The sequence below is a fragment of the Plectropomus leopardus genome, chromosome 12 (assembly GCF_026936395.1).
Source record: "Plectropomus leopardus strain MGB_pleo_1.0 chromosome 12, ASM2693639v1, whole genome shotgun sequence".
NCBI lineage: Eukaryota > Metazoa > Chordata > Actinopteri > Perciformes > Serranidae > Plectropomus > Plectropomus leopardus.
The window spans coordinates 13,082,508-13,103,714 of NC_142187.1; the positions used below are offsets into that span (position 1 = coordinate 13,082,508).

Sequence of the window (21,207 nt, forward strand, 5' to 3'; positions counted from 1 at the left end):
AGTAATAATAGAACATATCTCTATACAGTGTCTTATTTTTATGAGTTTGAAGCTATTTTAACTTTCCACTTTCAATATAAAAAAATCCCAAACACTTTGTTATGTGCTTTACATCCTAAATGCATTTTCAGTAACAGATTATGTGCTTTTACTTTGAAGATGAACTAACTACAAAAAAATTCCTGTGCTTGTTTTATAAATTTGAGCAATGTTCTGACAGTTTACTTACAGGTAAAAACTGAATTTTTATGACATATTAAGAGGTAAAAATGGAAAACTGAGATGGAGATTTTTTTTTAACAGGCATTTCTTCACACTAGAAATGTTTCTGCAGCGTCAGTGTGCAGCATGTGGACGATAAAACTGAATCATTTTGCTCAGGTCTATAGTCACAGTGGATATTTCCAAACAAAAGAGAAAAGCTTTAATGGAAAGCTGGGAAGACATTTCTTTGATTTGAAGTATAACAAATATAAACATCTGACGAGGACATGGACAGAAAACAAATGTAAGAGTGAAGGGATTGTCTCATATTGAAGCTTGAAGCTGCCTGTGGCTACAGATATCAACAACCATCCTCTTTTAGAAAGAGTTGCGCAGTCAGTGAAAAGGAGTGGAGTCCTGTCAAACAGGACCTGAGAGGGCCACATTGACCCCACATGCCCCAGAGCTCTGCTCACTTTTCCTGTTCATGATGCCCTGTATGGTAGAGATGGGCAATGGTTCGCTCCTGTCCCTCCTTGGGGCCTGAAGTAAGTCCACCACTGCGCAACCGGGCTTTGGACGCCTGCGTCTTAGTGCCCGTTTCTCCGCCCGGGTCTTGGGTGGAGGGAGGCCATCACAGATTCGGCTGCAAGCTGTGGTGATGCCACAGAAGGAGGGGTCGTCTGAATGAGAAGATCCCTCCGAGCTGCCCTCTGATGGTGAGTCTCTGAACAGAGGCGAGAGTAACCTTCTTGTGAGGGGGGCCGGGTTTGTGGTGACAGGTGCACCGTTACAAACAACAGCTCCGTTACGCAGTTCTGAAGCAGCATGAAAAGAGGGTTTCAGAGTCTCCACTTTCTCTGTAGGTTTCATCTTACGGCGTCTCTTCTGCGTGGAGTGAGAGATACAGTAGAAAGAACAACTTTCAACAACCATATTTCAAACTGGCATTTCACTCTTGTGCACTGCAGTGAACTCATCTAGAGATGCAATTGTTAAGATTTTTCCAGTTCCAATCCAATACTGATCTAGAGCTCTTTTTGCATAAATTTGCACTGTAATTTTATATTAAATTTAAATGTATTCCAAAGCAATTTAATTAAATTGTAGGTTAGGTAGGCTTTATATACAAAAATACGGAGTTTAAAGTGCTGTGGTTTTAACATATCAAGTGCACAGCGATGCATTATCAACTGCTCAAAATAATAATTACCAAACAAATAATTACCAACACTATCAAAAAACCCATCACGTAAGTTAAAAATAACAGGTGATAAGCAGTTTCTATGGTTACCATGCAGAGCATTTGAATGAATTTTGTTGAGAGCATCGCTTTTGACTGTCATTGCAGGTTTAAAGAGCTGAAAGACTTTCACTGTGATAAAACAAACGGCAGGCTATAATTGCCCAGTTGACAGCCGCAAGACTGTCACTGTGAAATGTTAGTACCAGGCCCGTTTACATGGCCCCTAATATCTAATTATCACAATAAAATATCTCATGCCACCACCTGAATCAAAGAGTCTATTCTGATCCGGCCCGATCAGAGGGAATTTACTGTTGTGGTAAGAGAGGTGGTGTAGGGGCGACCTCTAGCTCACCTGATAGGTATCCCCTCTGAGGCGTCTGCAGCGGCCCTTTGGTGCGTGTCATTCCCCCTCTCTCCCACCCTTCCTGTCTATCTAAAACTGTCCTGTCAATAAAGGGAAAATGCCCCCAAAAACTAATTTTTAAAAAAAGAGAGGTGGTGTAAACCTTTGATAATCTGTTCAATTGGAAAATATTAGTGCCTAATAGTATCTAAGTTTCTCTCTGGTTGAAGTAAATACAATCTTTCTGTGCATGTTTGTTCAACATGGGGCTTACATTATATGTCGGCAGGGCTGAATTGTGGAGTCGATGGGCAACCATCACCAGCAGTAGCCTTCATATGAGACTTTTGGGGAACATCAGTCAATTGTAAAGTCTGCAAGTGAGGTGTGTAGGGATTATCTGTAATTTGTAGTGACAGAAAAAAAACCTGGTTTACACTAAAATTACTACTACTTTGTATTTACAGGTGGAACTATTCTTCTTCTTCTATACAAAAAAAGTTCCAGCAGGTTAGACACTTTAAAGCAGGTGGAACCACTTTGCACAAGTCAAAAAAGTGATATAAATGCTTTGGGGCAAGAATACGCACATCCTATTGGATCGCTTTATTTGGGGTTTTTTGTAAAGAGTTACGTTGGAATATCTAATCACAGTGATTTCAAATCAGACTGAGGAAATACTGTCCGTGTAACTGCAGCTGATGATATGTTTATGGGCCCTAGAGTTGGACTCACCTTGAGGAAAAAGCAAGACACTCTTCATTTGAGTTGTGTCTGATGCCACAAACGTCTTTTCAGACTGTTAGCGACACTCCGCCTGCATGCCACCACTGTGCTCGTCATGTGAATAGACAGGCTGACATGACCTCTATGAATAAACGCAAGGTGCGCTATGCGTGGTAACCGACATCAGACGATGGAATCTGGATCAGTGTCGTCAGTCTGATATCCTATTAGTGAATTAAGTCAGTACCAGAACCTGGTATCAATATTGGATTGGATCTTTCCTAACTCTAAATTCATTTTACACACCTTTCTGTTGGCTGGACAAAGACTCTGTGTCTCCTCTGCGTGCAGCATTTCTGGGCCTGTGAGCCAAAGATTGAGATTAATTTCTCCCAAGATAAGGAATGGTTCAATTCAGGATTGATTAGCCATTATTCAAGATATATGAGGGAACCCTTAAAACAGATAAGTATTATTACCATGACAGCACTTATGTAGTAGAAGTGTACCTTCAGTGGTGCCAAGTGAGTGTATGAGTGGATAGGAAGCACTCCTCTTCAAGCCCGTCTCATCACAGGAAGAGAACTGCCTATTAAAGTAACAGTAATAGTTGAAGGGAAAGACTGCATGTAACACCGTTATTAGGTTATGACTCATATCATCACTTAAGATTCAAGCTGCGACTCTCCTGATGATTAATTGTATCGATAAACTGGTTTAATGACTAAAAGCCGTTCAAGCCACAGTAACCTCTGCCCATTAGCTGTTAGAGCCCATTCTGAGATGCCACTCAGATCTTATTCACACTTACCCTCTCCACTAGAGCCAGTTTTTTTCACCACCACGTACATAAAGACACATTTCATTTTTACTCAACATAATCTTGCTGTAAAATTAGTATGTGTGCATGGTAATATTTTTTCATATATATGATTTTTTAGCAGAAAATCACACTGTATGATTGTGTTGCTACCTGTCAGGACAGCAGTAGGTGTAGCTCTTAGGTATGGGTGGCTCTGGTTCTGCAGTTGGAGGAATAGCTGAGATGCGGCAGTGGATGGCACACAGCAGCAGGCCGAGACACAGACACAGCGCAAGAGACAGCAGCAGGTAGTTCTGCCTGTCCGACACCTTGGAGACAAACCATTGATTATATCATTAGCAAAACATCAGTAATGTCTGATGTGAAAAATGAGAGACATAAAAATACACTTAATGTACTGAAACAATTTCACATTTACGTATTTCGTGGGACTATAACAGTGCATGTATTTGTATGGAACCGTTTTGGTAGGGGAATTGATGTCCAGTGCATGAAGAATGCAGGATATCTGGACTGATGCATGTAATGTTGAACCAGAGTTTATAAGCCCGAGTTCTGCCTGGAAATTGTAGCTGCACGCCGTTAGCATCATATGCTGAGGTTAGCATTATATGCTGAGGTTAGCACCATATGCTGAGGTTAGCACCATTTTTCTATTATTTTTTAATCTTTTTTGTAATTTGTTTTTGCCAGTCCATGAAAGCAATGCTAGCTAAACTCTTCAGGAGTTTTTTTTTCTCCAGCAGCTGTTTGAATAAGCACAATCTTAGTAAGTTTCACTTTCACTGCACCTGAAGTTCTACTGCTCCATTTCCGCCAAGACTACACTCTGCGCTCTGAGTGTGGTGCAATGCATAACCAAACTCCAAAGTTTCCTAATGAACGGTCCAGCTTTAATACTTACAAATTTTTGCAGCCCGCCAAAAATAAATGAATGTTTGGGTAAAAAGTGACGCTAACGCTCTATCCGCTGCATCACCCAGATGTGTCAAACACTGGAATAATACGTGTTTGGGTGCTTTCAATGTTTAAATTTAGCCACTGTGGAACTATTGACAGAATAAGTGTATAAAATGTGTATAAAAATAGTTTATCAAAGTTGTAAAAATAAATGACAAAAAACGTATCCTAATGCATTTGGCTCCATTTTTGTTTGTTTTGCTGTGCCAACTTGTACTAAACTGTGATTCCCACATCAGGGTATGAAACGAACCATGACCTCTGTGAACCTCTTGTATTTCAGAGGTTAAATCAGTTAGGTACCAACACATTCAGTAGCCAAAAAGATGTTTCTTAAATTATGCGTCACGACCCACGATTCATCCTAATGACTTGGTCCCAGAAAAAGACTAAATTTACTCAGTTTGATATCAGGCTGAAAACCTCCTGATTACAGATGAAGGCTTTGTGCCCGGAGCATTGTATCTACCTCATTCTGCAGCTGGCTGACTCTGACAGACAGGTTGAGAACCAGCTGAGTCACATTCTCCAGCTGGCCCTGTAGCAAGTGAATGGACTCAGTCTGACGCTGATCCTACAGGAGGAAGAGGACAACAAATTAAACAATTTATGCAAAAACACACTCACATAACTGAAATGATATGTGATGCTATTAAATATTTGAAGGTTCATCATTGTTTTTCTGTAATTTTGTCACCATGACTGACTCTTTTCGCATCACATAATCATTCAATGATTCATGATTCATGATCATTCAACTGATTGCTAATAGAAAAATATGGATTAATGGAGCTTTAAACCTAAAGCAGAAAGCATGACAATGTTGTATTCAGCTTTTTCACACTTTCAATTCCATTTTGAATCAATATAACAAATGAACCTGGGGCAACTCCCTCAAAGTCAGACAAAAAGCACATCACTCTACATCAGGGATGCGCCGATTGTGAAATTATGTGCCAACACTGATATCTAAAATAATAGTCGGCTGACAGCTGCTAGTTTTAGTGGTTGTTTATTCCCCCTTTGTGCCAGGGAGACAAAAAATCTTGATTATAAATGTATTATCTATTATTAGCAGAGTGAATTAAGTAATTCATGGGCACAATTTCAATTATACAAATTTATCAAACAACCTTTAAATTAAATTTCTTTGACATAAAACATCTTATTTTTTGAAAGCCCTTCACTTATATCGATCATAATTCTGTCTCTAATACCTATTTTATATTGTCGTGAAAACAACAAATTATTCAGATTTGTTGCTCATAACATAGCATTATCAGGGGTGCATCCTTTGACGCGTCAATATTGAATTAATTGCGTCCTTTCGCCCCAAAGGTATCCCTATAAGACCTCTGTTCATCCCAAACACATTTTCTAACGTCCCAGGGGCGACAGGGCGGCTAGTCTTGAGCCCTGATTTTTAGCCTGCACAAAACATGTGACACAACAGGAAACATCGGCCACTGCCAACCATGAATGTTGTCTGTTTGCTGATAGGCTGATGGCAGTCCGCAAGACAAATATCAGCTGATCATCCCTGCTCTACATGGCAGTTGTCTGGACAAACATTGGTGCGCTTTCATTGCTCACCTGCTCCTCCGCTATTCTGGAGGTGTTCTGGAGCTTGATGATGGTTTTGTTGAAAGCCTTCTGCATCTCCTCCATCTGCTTCCGATACCTTGAATCAAAACATGGGAGAAATCTAAGTCTCAGCCTCGACTCAGTTTATACACAAACATACTCTGCTTTCTTCCCCCTTTGCAGCACTGGTATCTGTCCCTGTTTCTCACCTCTGGCTGAGCTGCTCCAGGTAGCGTCCGCTGAGTGACATGTTCATCTCCAGGGCCTTGATGCGGTTATTGAGTCTCATGAACACAGACTCCTTCTGGCTGGATCCGTGCACCGGATTCCCGTTCTGCTCGGTGCCGTTGGGGGGATCTGCATAGATGTCCGAGACAGACAGGGAGGTAGGCGAGGAGGGTTTCCCACTTGACGATGCAGAGATGTCTTCGGCAAAGTCTTCTGTTTTAGTTTCTGTGATGACCGAGTGACCACCAGAGGGCTCGAGTTCTGTAATGGTGTCTGGAGCAGGGTGTGATGGCTCAGTGGGAGCAGTACTACCGTCAGAAACAGCTGGAGGTTCAGGGTGATGTTGTAACTGGGGGGCAGTGGTGGGATGGATAACTTGGGATTCTTCCGTCTTCTCTGGGGTTTGGATGGGGGCGTTTATCTCTGGTTTATAAACCTCAATGTCAGACTTTTCTTCTGTTGGTGCTACTGAGGCGTCGACAACTGTGGCGCTGTCGCCAGGTTTCACATAGATGGAGCTGGTGAGAGAGGCTGAAGGCTCAATGTGCTTCTCTTCAGGCAGCACATCCTGGCTTTTTTCTGGCTTCAGCTCCCTTGCCAGTTCCTCAGAAGACAGCTGTGGTGTCTCCACAATAGGGGTAGGTTTGGCAGAGGATGAGTCAGTCGCACTGGCTGTGGGAAGGTTCGAGCTTTGACTGGGTTCCAGCAGAGGAGCATCGGACATAGACTCTTTATGAGATTCAACTGTGTTCCCCGGAGGCGTTTCCGGCGGGCTGGCTCCGCTCTCTGGCTCCTGGACAGAAGCTTGTTCTTGTTCAGGAGGCTGATGTACCTCACTGTGGTCCTGCTCAGGTTCAGGGCAAGCAGATGGGGACAGGGGTAGGTGCCAAGTGGGTGTTTGAATGGGAGGAACTGTTTGCTTTCTGTTCACAGTTTGGCATTTTCTTTTTTTAGACAGCAGGGCCGAACAGTGGCGATGGAGATACTCCTGGAGGGAAGCTGCACAAGAGCAGGAGGAAGAAAGTGAGGGAAGTAGTGAACAATAGTTTTGGATTTCTTGCTGTTGCTCATGTTGATCTCTTTTCTCTTTTTCTTCATCTAACTCCTCCTCCTTATCCAAAAGGGTGATCGTAGAGCTGATAGGTTCCTCCTCATCTTTCTCTAAAGGAATGATAATTTTTTCCTCCACTAGGGGGAGCTCTTGTCTGATTGTATCAGCGGTCTGTGACTCTGACTCTGGGGTCTCTGAGGATGGGGCTATAGTTGGAGGGACATCAGGATCAGGTAAAATCTCCTCCACATCAGAGTCTGGACTACAGAAGGAGAAGGACATTATAGTACATATTAAATACAGAAAAGGACAGAAAAGAACATTTAAACTCATTATATAACATCTAAAGAACATGAAGAGAAACCTTATCCATTATTTCACGAAGCATGCATTAATGAAAAAGATTTCCAAATATGAGAAATCAATAAAAGATGACAAATTTGATAAATCCTAACTACCTGCATTAGTTTATGGGATTTTCATAATATTATACCACTGTTAGCTTGCACAAACTTTCCAACCCACATGCAGAAAGACTGTATGTAAGATTTTAAGTCTCAGAGTATTCATGACACTAGGTCCACCTACCACTTTACCTCCCTTCAAACAGAAATAAATAACATTTTAATCTGTTGATAATATGAAATTAAAGCTGTGGTAGGCAGTTTCATTTCTGTATCATTGGGTAAAAACAATAAACTTTGAGTATATTGCAATTGAAGTGGTCTTAGACAAAACTGGACTTCAGCACCTCCTCTTGACTCACCAAGAACAGAGAAGCGAAAACTGCAAGAGGAAATTCTGATGTTCTTTTGCCTTTTCCAGAAAACTGCCCACCCCGGCTTTAAAATTAAGCCAATTATTAAGGCAACTCCAAAAAACAATGATGCAGTAAAGGCAGGCATGTCAAACTGGTCCACAGGGGGGCCGGTGTGGCTGCAGGTTTTTGTGCCAACCAACCAAGAGCACAGTCTGGTGTGCTGCTACTTGGTTGGAAACAAAACCTGCAGCCACACCGGCCCCCCTGTGGACCAGTTTGACATGCCTGCAGTAAAGGTTTGTTGAAGGTGAATTTACAGTTATGAAAGATGTTATAAGACTAATGACATGTACTCACACTGAGGTGAGGTCTGTAGTGACAGTTTGAGAAGTGGTTTCAAGTTGGGGTGATGGCTCAGTCACGTTCACTTCCTGTGATGAAAGGTTGCCTACAAAATGTGAATAAGATTAACAACATTGAGAGTGAACATACAGATTAGGTCTATTTGTTATATTTACAAAAATCTTTGCCAACATATTGTCAACACCCAAAAATTGGGGAAAACAACATGGTGACTGTATCTCAACAAGCTACTGGGCAAAAATGTCAAGCTGATTGTGATCATGTAGCTAGATCTGTATAACTCCAAAAACGTACACAATGCAGAACAACAATATTATTATTTATTATTATCCAGCTGACTGTGTTGGCCATACCTTGCATCTCTGGGCTTCCACCAAGAACATTGACGGCAATATTATTTACCATGTTCAAAATGACATCTGAAGAGAAAATGTATACACAAGTTACAAGTTAATAAAGTAATAAAGGATTGGAATCAGTGTAGATATCTGTATGAATAAAAAAAAAAACATGTTTGCTATAATTACCCTTGGCTGATCCAATCAGATTCTTGGATAACTTGACTTCACCAGGTGCATATCCAGGAGGATAATCTGTAGGAAGCGGTGCATTTAATAACAAACATCATCATCCTGTGACTAAAAATGAAAGTACAATAATAAATGTGACAGTAAAACCACATTAATTTAGGAGATTTTGGCACACAAAGCATGAACACACACACACACACAAATGGGTTCATTTCAATGTGACAGTTTGTCTTGCATACTGGGAAAAACTCCAACTACATCAAATATGATGTCCACAGTTCTTACCCAAGTCATCATCCTGATCTTCTTGTCTCTCTGCGGGATCAGCTATCTCCTCGTACTCTTCCACCATGCTTGTGCCAAACACCCTGGCAAATTCAAAAATCATTCTATAACCAAGTTCATGTAACAGTGAAATCAAATCTGTTTTATCTGACCACTTGATCCACTCTCAAGTCTTTCAAAGTCTGTAAGGGGCAGAATTAAACTAAAAGCCTGCAACACAGACACACACAGGTCATGGAGTATTAGGGAGCCCTCTAACTAGGTCTGCATGATAAATACTTTTGTTAGACGATATATTGTCCTGGAAATAAGTGTGATTATTTCTATTTATTCTGCTTGGGTGCTGCAAAAATAAATAAATAAATAAATAATTAGTCTTAATATGGTCTGGAAAACCCTGCTGTTTATTCTGGCATCATATCGGCTAAAATGTTCATGAAATTTTTATATAAACAAACACGCATGTAAACACAAAGGGAAACAGCATACTATACATGAACATGACCTAGATCATTTTTGCCGACCTCGATAACTCATTAACACATTTATCTTTACGGGCCGACCTCCAACAGCTGCTCCTTTTCTCAACATTACACAGTTTCAGTTTCTGCCACCCTTTTTGTGCAGACGTTTCAACCAGATTTATCTTTGAATTTGGCAGGAGCATAACAGCTGCTAACATTTGTATTAGCTTTCCTTTCTCCCACCAAAGGCATGATAGCGTGTTCAGGGGTCAAGGGTGAACTGACCGTGACCACATGCAAAACATTACCTGATACCAGGTGACACCATCTAGAGCTTATGCAGTAAACTACAAGCTATAATTTGGAAAACACACTTTCATTCATTTGTTCTATTAGTAGTTTTTATCCTACCTTTAAAAATAGCTTACAATATTACAATCAAGTAAATAAAATGGATACTTCTAGTCCTTGATTGTGAGTGGCCGTTGTAAAATACTCTATAAATACACAGCAGTGACTGCATGACATTGCTAGTCACCTGTTGTCACATCTGACATGGAGCTGAAGAGGGCATCTGCCAATTTGAAATCGATTAACATGTGCCAGGCTGAGAACGGACAGATGTGTGAGACATTTTCATACAATGATAAAAAAAACAAAACACAAAGATGCCACAAAAGAAACAAAAAGAGACTACATAGATTTAGGATTGACCAGCTGAGGAAGCAACTGTGCCCGGTCGCTTCGTTGTAGAACGCTAGACAGAAGAATGATTATTTGTTGCCATTTGTTATTTTTGTTGCTGTATTTCTATTCTGTAAAAAACACAGTCCGGTATATGTAGTAACCGTTTGACTGAGTAATATGTTAGAAAACCTTGCCTGAGAAAACGTACCTTATGAGACTGAGGGGGCAGAAATGTTCAGAGCCAAAGTGAGAGACCAGCTCTACCTGGAAAAGAAAAGAGAAAAAACAAAAACAAAGATTATTCACATTTTATAATGGAAATGGGCGCTGCATTAAACACCCGTAAATAAATCCTCTGAGCAGGGGTTGTATTATTACAAAAAGCAAAGCCATGATTTAGTTTTGTCGTAAAATCAATACAGTGGACTAAAATGAAACTGAGAGATTGATTTGCAATGTAAATGAATGTGAGGAGCGTTTTATTATTTGAGTGAAAACTAGTGGGTATCATTTCATGAGTTATCAAATGTAGATTGTTTGTGATGTGATTGTATGCCAAGAGTATTTATTAAAGTTAGAATGCATTGGCAGCTGGCATAGCAAGTTAGATCTGAATATGTTAAGGGTTGATCACACCACTTAAGACAAAATAAAAACACAAAATACATCCCTCTCCATGTCTACCACTTAGCTCACTCAACCACAGACCTCTACAAGAAAAGCAGGCTAACCTTTATGTACTTGGTGAACATCTGAAGCAAGAGAGACAGAAAAAAAGAGAAAACAATTAAAGAGATGTATACATGCAATCAAAACAGGACCAAAGAGTGTATGTTGGTTTTCACCTGAGTCACCTCAGATGCAAAATGTCCAAATATAAAATGTCAAACCCTGTCCAAACTAGCCAAGTTAGATTTTACATTTTAGAAATTTGCTGATGCTCTTATCTAGAATATCATATCATATGGTCAAAACTGAAGCTATTATATACAGGTCAAAACAGGTCCTGTAGTGCTGTTTTATTATTCTATAGACCATACACAGTGTGACTGTGAGAGAAAGGAAGAACAGAAATTCGAAGAGAACATGTGCAGTAATACAACAGTTAAACAGTTAAAACAGTTGAAAGCTCACTTGCAGCATTCAGAGATTACAGCAAGTCCTCTGCACTGATTTAACATAATGTAGAATCCAGACACACTGAATGGTAGTGTGACTATAAAAACTCACCTTCACATATTTAGCATAGAGATGCTCATCTAAAGGGAAGCTCTGGACTGTGCGTTCATCCCGGGCATGAAAGGTTCCCAGCTTTAGCCACTTGTTTGTTGGATATCTACAGAAGCAGGTATGAACAACACAATCAGTTCAGTGAGATGGATAATCAGTGGGAGTGTCTCAGTATTAACATTGCAGCTCAGCTGAGGAGGACGACATTAATGTTTACATCTGGTGCTGTCAGGAGCACAAGCCTCTCATACATGAGTAGATAAACGCCTTCCTTCAGTGAAGTGATATGATTGGCGGATGTAGTCCGGTAGAAAGAAAATACTTCCTACGCTTGTGGATTATCTTGAGTAACCGGGTCGTGATTTCTGGAAAGAGACATCGGTGCATCACAAGCCTAGTGCCATCTAGTTCCATTACATTTAAGAGAAGGCAGACATCTCTACAGCTGATATCTCCAACACTCTGCAACTCACACCAAATCAATTTAGACTGATAAATAGCATGACAGGTCTCAGGAAAAAAAATGTGTTTTGTATTGTGGGTTGAAGTGAACCTTTAAATTAAATGTGTAATCTCTCCAAATGTTGTTTTCGGTTCATCCTTAAGTCCAAGAGGATGTTTGCAACACATTTGTAGAAATCCTTTCAAGGCATTTATGAGATATGGCACTCACAAGAATGGAATAGACAACCCAAAAACATAATGCTCCTGGCCGAGGCAGTCGCCAACACAGAGGCATATTTTTTCCTTGAATTTCACTGGTGTAAACAGGTGCACACTGGCACAGTAGTTATAGTAACAGAAGACATTCAGCCTTGCTTGTGGATACACATGGCGCAGTGTTTATCAATGCCAACTGGCAATATAAAACATTTAATGCTTTGCTGCAGTCCAACCAAAACATTTTAAAGACTGTCAAGATTGGTAATATACTGGTAGATATTATTGTGAATGGTAGCTGCTGATCATACCTATCACTGATGGAGACAAGAAAGTCTTTGGGAGTAGAAGAAAATAGCTCAAAGTTAGCGATGTCCAGCTGCTTCACCTGGATGGGCTCACAAAGCTCAATGATGAACCTGAGTGAGAGCGAAAAACAAGGCTTCAAAAAGTGGTTTCACGTGGGGGTGGAAATAAATGTTTTTCAGCATGCGTGCACAGATGAATATGTACTACAGTACATACCAGATTTTATTACTGCAGGGGTTTAACATGTACAAGTCCATGTTCTCTTTCAATATTGCTGAAGTGCTCTGTATGGAAAAAATTCACAAATCGATATGAGCTTGTATTTGTCATTATGTCAACATCCATCCCAACAGGCAGATTCATCAGTAGGATGTGGTATCAGACATATTCAGTACCTTTGCCTCTGAGTTAGCGCCAAGGATCTTGGCTCCACACTCCACTGAGGCGTAGTTATTGAAGTTCTTCTGGACCTTCTTCGCCGTATGAGAAGCCCCGATGTTAGAGGAGTGAGTAGACTGAGCTATTGAGAGGACCAACATTACAAAGAATTATGGGGGAGTTTTAAAATTCAGCACTTGGTTTAATACATGAAACGGAACATGCTATGTCCTGAATCATCAGTGTAAACGCGGCTTGTAAAAATAATTCACCCACAAAATGATCATTTATTCACCCCATGTTACACTGAATTTGTGAAGAACAAATTCTGGTGAATTTCAGTCAGCGGGTCACATTCAACAACAGCAAAACTAGATCAAAACATCTATTTACAAACTCTCACACCTATTGCAGGATCAGGTCTAATTTTTCCTTTTGTATGATCTGTACTTCCAAAACAGAAGGCCCTTTCTGACGAAAAGTTAGGCTTTATCTGTGCTCTCTCTGAGGCCAGACTCCAGCAGCTCTCCTGTTCAGCGCGGAAAATACGATTGTTTCTGTCAATGGAGTCTGGCATCAAAGAACACATGGACAAGTTTCACTTTCATAAGGACACAAGACTCGGATGCAAATTGAAAAAAAAATGCACTGCAGGAACTGAATGATGCCATCAGAAGCAACATCAGCAAGCAAGTGGATGGAATTTTCATAGTAGCTGCTGATTTTTTATCAACTCATTCTTCAACTCCAAAGATGTAGCAGGATCAGGGACAAATGTAATTTAGTTTTTTTAAACTTAAAAAATGACTAATAAATCTACCTTCCTTCCTTCCTTTCAGTTCAGTTCAGAAAAGGCTGTCTTTTTGAGAAGAACTGAGCATACGACTCGATAATTGAGACTTGGAGTCTTCTGCGTGGGCTGTGTGAGAGCATGTAAACAAATGATTTGATATAGTTTTGTTTCTGTATAATGCTGACCCCTTTCCCTCCAATTTATCAGGAATTTTCTCAATTTTTAAATTATCCGTTCATCTTTAAAGAATAAAAGATGTTTTCCCCACAAATTCAACATAACACAGGGTGAGTAATAATATACAAATAATCATTTGGGGGTGGGTGTGTAAACGATAAACTTTTAATCTTACTCTTTTCATTCTCAACCTCCATCATCTTCCGAGTCCACTCATCAAAAGTGGGGATGTCCTCAGGGTCTTTGCTGCCCACAGTGGAATCTGTGCCTGTGGTAACAGGGGAGCTCGGGTCCTGTCGAGGATAATGAGAAAAATGAAAGCTGGGGCACCTCCTTTGGTAGAGAGGAAAATAGATCACGCAGTATCCGAGTTCCTTACTGGCTCTTTCAGCATGTGTGACGTGTTGGCCTCATGATGCTGTGTGCTGTGACCAGGCTGAGGACTCAGGGGTGGGTCAGTGTGGGTTTTAGTACCTGCAGTGTGAACATTAGAAGTGTTCTCCAGAACAATGGGAGGACTGCTGTGGGAACAGAAAAATATTGTTGTGTCAAAATTCACATTTGTCTTTTGAGTTGAACTATAACCAAATTCAGTGGTGGTCAGGCTCACCACTAACAGTCAAAGCTAACTTCACAACAATGCCAGAGAAACGCTATACAGATAGTTTTATTTCACTAAGTACGGTACAAAATGAACGGTACCCACCTATCATTGTCATATGGGTTGTTCTCTTCCTCTTCACAGTCAGCTGGAGGCAGGTCAGAATCAATGACCTCAGGTGCAGCTGTGTCGTCTGAATCACTGGAAACACTGAAATATAAAACAATCCATGTTATCGTGTGTGCCGATCAAATGCTAAATGAGCATTTTGCGTGGCGATGATACATGCAAACTCAACGCAAAGACACAAATAGTTGCGAATTCATATTGAGAGATGCAAATGACGTGAACAACAAAAATCTGCAATATTCATGTATTTGCTTTGCCCTTCATTTTGCAGAGAATCATAAAAAAATATATACTTTAAAGGAACGGGCTCTAATACAGTGTCGCAACCTGTAGCAATATGCATGTTCTGAAACACAGCAACAACGGCAGCATTTTGTGCCATTTTTAAAAAAATAAATGACTGATTAAAAAAAAGAGAGAGAGAGAGAGACTTTTTTTTTCTTTTTTTTAACATGAAGATAATAATATCTTGCCTATCTGGGATGTTGTCTTGAAGGTTAAGTGTGTCTGAGTTATCTTCAAGCTCAGCAGCAAAATCGGAGACAGGCTCAGATGAAGGCAGCGGGGGGGTCTGGTCTTGAATGACGAAGGTTTCAGGATGCTGATTTTCGGAACTTTGCTCATGTTCTAGTTCAGACTGTGAAACTGTGTTTTCCTCCAACTCTTCCTCTACAGCGAGCTCCTCCGCTTCAAAGGCCTGATGGATAAGCAGAGAGATGTTTGAGCTGTTGGCCCATTACCCAGAGTTGGATCTATCAACAAAACACTTAAAGCTTAAAATGCTCCAGGAGCGATCAATAAAAAGGACTGGATGGTACCATGCACATGAATTCTTATCCAGGTTAGAAACTGCCATGCTGCTCTGAAGGAAACCCAATGGTAAAACCTTTGGGAATCTTACCTTACTCATATGGATTGAGCATATATCACAGCACAGAGTTTATTTGTAGTATTAAGTTCATTTCTGGGGAATTGTCAAATCTAATTTTTAATTCATGTAAAACGCTACAACTATAACGTACCTCTAAATATTGTCTTTTGTGCACCTCCTGTATTGTGTGCTCCTGTTTTTGCTGATCATCTTCTATCAACTGCTCGTCTTCAGGAAGGGGCTGGGCAGGCAAGACCAAGCTTTCCTCAACCTAAAGAAAACACACAAAAATCCAAACATACAGAGTTCAGTCACAGAAGCAAAATCACCAGCAAATCTGAACAAGCAGGAAAATGTTTTTTTGCTAGTCCATATATTTACATATTGTTGTGCAACTACAGTTAACATGATACAAGTCTAACGCGACAAAAGGTTTCCTGTGTGGTTAAATGAGCTATAAAATCTGTAATGAAACATTTGTTCACACGATATTTAATATAGCAACTTCTGGGCAATGAGGTGGGTTGTACAATGATAGTATACAGCTGATTGTACCTTCTGATGATGAATATTTTCTCCTGACTCTTCCTCCGTACCGACGTCCTGTGAGGACACGGGCCTCTGGGCCTCTTGGTGCGACTCCACGCAACTGACATAGTAACTAGGATACCTAAGAGACGAAGAGAAAGACGATCAGTGTCATAATAACATAACAACTTAATTCGTCTGAATATACGTAGGTAACTTGTTTATTACAGAAAAATGTCTGAATATCTGGGAAAGAAGTACAAGTATTGTATATGGGGTATTCATAAACTCTTAAATGTAGCATACTGAACATTTATTTGACTGCAGTGAGTCATATGTGATGTGAGTGCTATTTCCCCTGTAGAGGTGAGGAGGAGAGCGGACTGATGCCTGATTAGGAGTGGCCTGCTACTGTTTTAGTATTTTTTTCTTTTATGTCTATAGGTCAGCTGATTTTATCCTGATACTTTATTTCTGGTGTTTTTAGTGCCTGTGAGGTAAAACCACTGCACTATACCCCCAGGATGTGGTTTTATCCCTTTGCTGTCTCTGGGGGTTTTATTTACTCTTTTTTATTTTATTTTTCCAGGCAGCCCCGTGTGTTGAGCTGGCCCATGGTGTGCTGCTTTGTTACTTTAGGGTAAGGGTGTTTTGTGTTGTGTTGTGTGTTCGAGGGTAGCACGTGTGGCGAAATTAGTTTAAGCTTTTTTTGTGCTCTTTTTTTTGGGATCCAGCTCCTCACGGTCTTTTTTACATTTTATACTTTATATTACTACTCAGAACCAGCATAGTTTTAAATCCCTTGCAGCATTTCTTGTAACCCTTTTTTTATTTGCCATTTTGGAGCCTTTTTAACATTTAACTTGGACTTTTTAAATTGTTTTTGCTGTTTTAATAAAGTTTTTTATTATTAAAGTTAATAAAGTTTTTATGCACCTTTTAATCTAATTTTTAACAGTTATTTACAACCACAACCGTTAAATAAATCATTCAAATATTTGCACTTGAAGCCACGTCTTTGTCATCTTTCTTCAAACGAGTCTGCATTTTATAAAATCGTCAGGTACTCTAGGTAGACTTTGAGTCTTACCTACCTTCCCTTCTGGTCACACATACAAAGTGGAAGCTGCAGCCCAATGTCACACTGTGACACATCGATACAGTCTCTGCGACCTGTACCCCAATGTAGAAAATGTGTCTTATCTGTATGCAGTCAGAGAATATTGTGAAAGTAAAGGACACACCTCAAACAAGTTGCATATTGCTTAACCTGAATGTGAAGTCTTGAAAAACAAACATGAACAGTGCAATATTTTTTTTAAAACCGTTATTATATTTCAATGTTTTGTTTTTGTCTGCTGTCTGAAGCCTATTGTATGTATCACTTGTTTAGTGAAAATAGACAAGTGAAAGTAAAGAACGAATAACAATAACTTCTTTTGCCACTTTTTTTTCTAAATAGAGATAAGTTTCAGTGTACAGATATATTAAAAGCCTCTTTGTTTTGCTTTAAGCGCCACAGTTCTGTCTGACACTGAGCTAGAAACAATGGTCAGGTGCACAGTGACTATGCACACTCCTGGCAGGAAAACAACAATAATTAGCTGTAACAAGGCTTAAAATAACTGCAATAATAACAGGGGAGGAAAGAAGGTCGTCCCTGTGCAGTCTCAAAGGCCACACTCCAACAGTGACTGCTCCTTGTCAACAATCCAAGGCGTTATCTGGATTTTATTCTGGATTCCAGGTTAAACACTTTACTTGGCCACTGGGCTGGCTGGTGCAACTGCTTTGTTGATCTGACTCCAAGGGCTAGACAAGTGACAGACGCTTTTGTGAACAACAAAGCATTTGTTTCTAATTGAAAGTCCCTTAGGGGCAAGACTGGTGTTAAGGCATGACTTGCTCAATAATTAACTAAGCAGCTAAAGACAAAGACTTAAAGGCGTAGACTTTACAATGACATTTGTAGGAAATGCGTTTTTTAGGTGTACCCTTTACGATGAAACTGATACACCCTTTGTGGGTAAGCATACAGTAATAAGTTTTTTTTAATATTCAAGAGTAAAATAAATAAAATCCAAGAAAAGGTAAGAATAGGATGTAGCATTTAAGGGATAGCAGACCCTAGGTAATACTTTTTTTAAATAGTTTTTAAACAAAGAATGTTGGATATATGAGGAAGTGAGCTGCCCACTGCACAACCCATTACACAGATGAACACGTTTCCCACAAGTGCAAAGATCATGTGTATGTGTCCACTCTCATCAAGATTGTCTTTGAGACACACCTCCTACTGACAAGTGACCTGAGAGTCTCTGTGTGTGTCACTCACATGTCACGTGACATGATGCATCATTGATGACTCCAACTCTTTACCTGTATAATAATCTGATAAGATTAGTGCATGACGTTATGGCATCACAAATCACATCTATGATGAGCGTTGTCACAGCAGTGGAATTTCTAACTTTGATACAGAACCTTGGAGAATATAAGTATTCAATACCAGAGTGAAACATTGACATTGCAGGCATTCAATTTTACATTTTTATCCAAATATAAATATAACAAGGCTATAAAATGACAGTAACAACTGTTGCTCTTTTACCCAAGTGCCATTAAAGAAATAAACGGTTAAATATACGCTAAAAGATATGTGCAATAACAAGTAAGTGGAATATCCTGCATATGTGCAATAAATCTTGAACATCTTAATTACTATCAACATCTTTAATACTGTGTTTTTATACTTATGTATACATATTTAATGTGTCTGTTCCTTGTCTGTGAAGTTCTGTAGACTGTATGTACCACTGGAGACATATAATTTTATTGTACAGCCGTACAATGACAATAAGGCATTGAAATTTCCAGCAGTGAAATAATTCTTCAAGTGTCCCAGTTTGCCCTGAGGCTATTAAAACCTGAATGCAATACAACCATTGATCATTTTAGTAATTACACCTGTGCTTTTCCTGCTATGATGTGTGAGTGAGCCCCGGAGAAAAAAGTCAATTAACACGTACAAATTGTAAAATTCCACAGTCTAAACATGTTTACATTTTACTGAACTGCACTGTGCCAAGAGTGGAGATAGCAGACACTAAAGGATTAGAAATACTACCACTCACGGCTTAAATGAGAGCCAGAGAAATGCTGGTGAAAGTAGGCCAGGTCAACATCACCAACATAGATCTTAATACCATATTACATCATATCCATCCCTCCCTTCTCTAGCAAAGTGCTCTGTGCGTGTTGTTACTATCCTCTAACATCATGCCCATCATCATCCTACATAATCTCTCTCTGTCTGCTGGCTTTACTGTGTCCTGTCAGATTTACACACACCAAACAGCCTCCATCTTTCAAGGCGACTGACGTGACAGGCAAATAATCCTGTCAAGGGCTGATGAACCAAATCTGTGTAACGTTAACTCTGGGACTGAGTAACTCAGGGGAATCAACAGCCACTGATGTGTGGACTCAGCAGATTAGTTTGTGTGCATATCATAGTTATTTTTAGGGCTGGGCAATATGTTAATATTATATTGTGATGAGACTAGATATCATGTTAGATTTTGGATATTGTAATATCTTAAGTGTTATCTTTTCCTGTTTTTAAGGTTATATTTAAGTATCGTAATTTTCTGAACTTACCAGACTGTTGTAGCCATTCCATTATTTGCCTTTACGCAGTCATTTTCATATCCACATCACTGATGATTATTTATCAAAAATCCAATAGTCAGCCCTGCAATATTGTCGCAATATCGATATTGGGGTATTTGGTCAAAAATATCATATTAGATTTAATCCACATCACCAAGCCCTAAAATGATCCCACGCTTCTTCACAACATCATCCATGTCCATCTCTTGTTATTGTTGTGCTTGAGAAATTGCATAAATTAATACTGTGGGTGTAAAACGTACAGAAATATTGACCACAGCTGAAATGTATGTTTTGTTTATTTATTTTGTTAACACTGTCTGCTAAAACACACTTACTGTTTTAATTAACAGTCTGCACAGTTTTACATGCTACCAGAATTATTTATTTTCCTATTTAAGGATTTATTTATTGACATTATTTGATTTTTCGAATCCACCACTTATATGTAAAATGTTTTGCAAATGATTGTCATATTCTGGCATTAAATAATAGTTTAAACTATATCCGACATTCTTGTTTCTTCATATTTCACTGAGCAGCAAAGTTCTGCCTTTAAACCTGAAAACATATTGATCTGACGTGTGTAACACATTAAAGATCGTTAGCGACTGATACATTTTTAGCCACATCGCCCAGCCCCACATTTTACTACAAGGACTTTCATACATTTAACGATGAGTTTAAGGGAGATATACATGACACAAACGTGGACAATTCTGCTAAATCACTCAGTAGTACAATGGACTACAGTGGACTAGACGGGTATATTAACTAATGTAGGTGCAACTTGTTTATCAGCTGGCTGTGTTAAATCTAGCTAACAAGCTTAGCACTTTAGGGTCAGCAACTCAAGCTAACACAACAACTCAGAAGTCAGCCAGGTGCCACATCACAGCATCACGGTAACGCTAGGTTAGCTAACTAGCTAATGAAATGTAACGTTCTTCGGCCTTTAGTAACGTTCGTCAAACACTTTTTAACTTTTCACACTCAATGACATGATAATAATGCTCATTTCAAATGGGGCAACATTAATCAACTCACCGACAGACCGCAGTTAAGCATAGCCACACTGACACAACTCGCCATAACAGTGGTGTCATCTTCATCCCTGTCCTGCCGGGACAGACATCCTCACCGTACTCACAATTAACGTTTTATCCTTTTAGCAGGCGGTATTTTAAGCTGTGTACAACACAAATTCGCCCGCTGTTTCCTGTAAAGTTAGCTGACGTGCGCTGTTTCACGGCTGAAGTGTGATGCTAGCCGCTGTCACCCACACACACAACCTGCTGCCGTTTGTCAGTGAGTGCGTGTCAGCGGCGACCGACCAATCAGGAGGCAGAGAGGCCGTTGCGCAGTTCAAACTGAGCGCGTGCTTGGAGCGCTCGTTTTGTGGGCTCCGCTTGCCCGTGTGAGCGGTGCTTATCTCAGTGAGTCAATTCAAGTTGGATAAGAGGTGCTGCTCCTGTTTTGAAATGTTTTAATACTTGTGATAATTACGATCCATGATGACAAAATAGTCCCAAATTATGATAAGTGTGATTGCTACACTAGTCACCGCGATGTGGTGTGTAGTGGGTGGATCCCAATGAGGAC

At 39.9% G+C, this 21,207-nt stretch overlaps 1 protein-coding gene across 2 annotated transcripts; it reads right to left on the bottom strand.

Moving 5' to 3' along the window:
- Nucleotides 1–382: 382 nt before the first annotated feature.
- Nucleotides 383–20,927, bottom strand: LOC121951308 (SUN domain-containing ossification factor). 2 transcript variants are annotated; one of them, XM_042497580.2, is made up of 24 exons: nt 20,653–20,927; nt 15,961–16,075; nt 15,557–15,676; nt 15,008–15,231; nt 14,511–14,615; nt 14,184–14,325; nt 13,980–14,097; nt 12,852–12,976; nt 12,673–12,740; nt 12,459–12,566; nt 11,488–11,593; nt 10,989–11,009; nt 10,466–10,521; nt 9,107–9,189; nt 8,819–8,884; nt 8,645–8,710; nt 8,286–8,376; nt 6,099–7,430; nt 5,899–5,986; nt 4,775–4,879; nt 3,496–3,653; nt 3,032–3,111; nt 2,829–2,884; nt 383–1,092 (listed from the first exon to the last, which is right to left on the bottom strand). In XM_042497580.2, exons 1-24 carry the CDS (start codon nt 20,715–20,717, stop codon nt 625–627), a joined length of 3,966 nt encoding a protein of 1,321 aa, XP_042353514.2. In that variant the 5' UTR covers nt 20,718–20,927; the 3' UTR covers nt 383–624. The 2 variants fall into 2 exon arrangements, with proteins under 2 accessions (XP_042353514.2, XP_042353515.2); XM_042497581.2 differs by lacking the exon at nt 10,989–11,009.
- Nucleotides 20,928–21,207: the final 280 nt, after the last annotated feature.

What these genes read in the sequence shown, in the direction of transcription:
- LOC121951308 (XM_042497580.2), bottom strand. Translation starts at nt 20,717, where the DNA reads ATGAAGATGACACCACTGTTATGGCGAGTTGTGTCAGTGTGGCTATGC. An exon ending in GGAGGTTGAGAATGAAAAGA is followed by an intron (nt 12,977 to 13,979) that starts GTAAGATTAAAA and finishes TCCTCTCAATAG; the next exon opens with CTCAGTCTACTCACTCCTCT. An exon ending in GCGCTAACTCAGAGGCAAAG is followed by an intron (nt 12,741 to 12,851) that starts GTACTGAATATG and finishes TTTTCCATACAG; the next exon opens with AGCACTTCAGCAATATTGAA.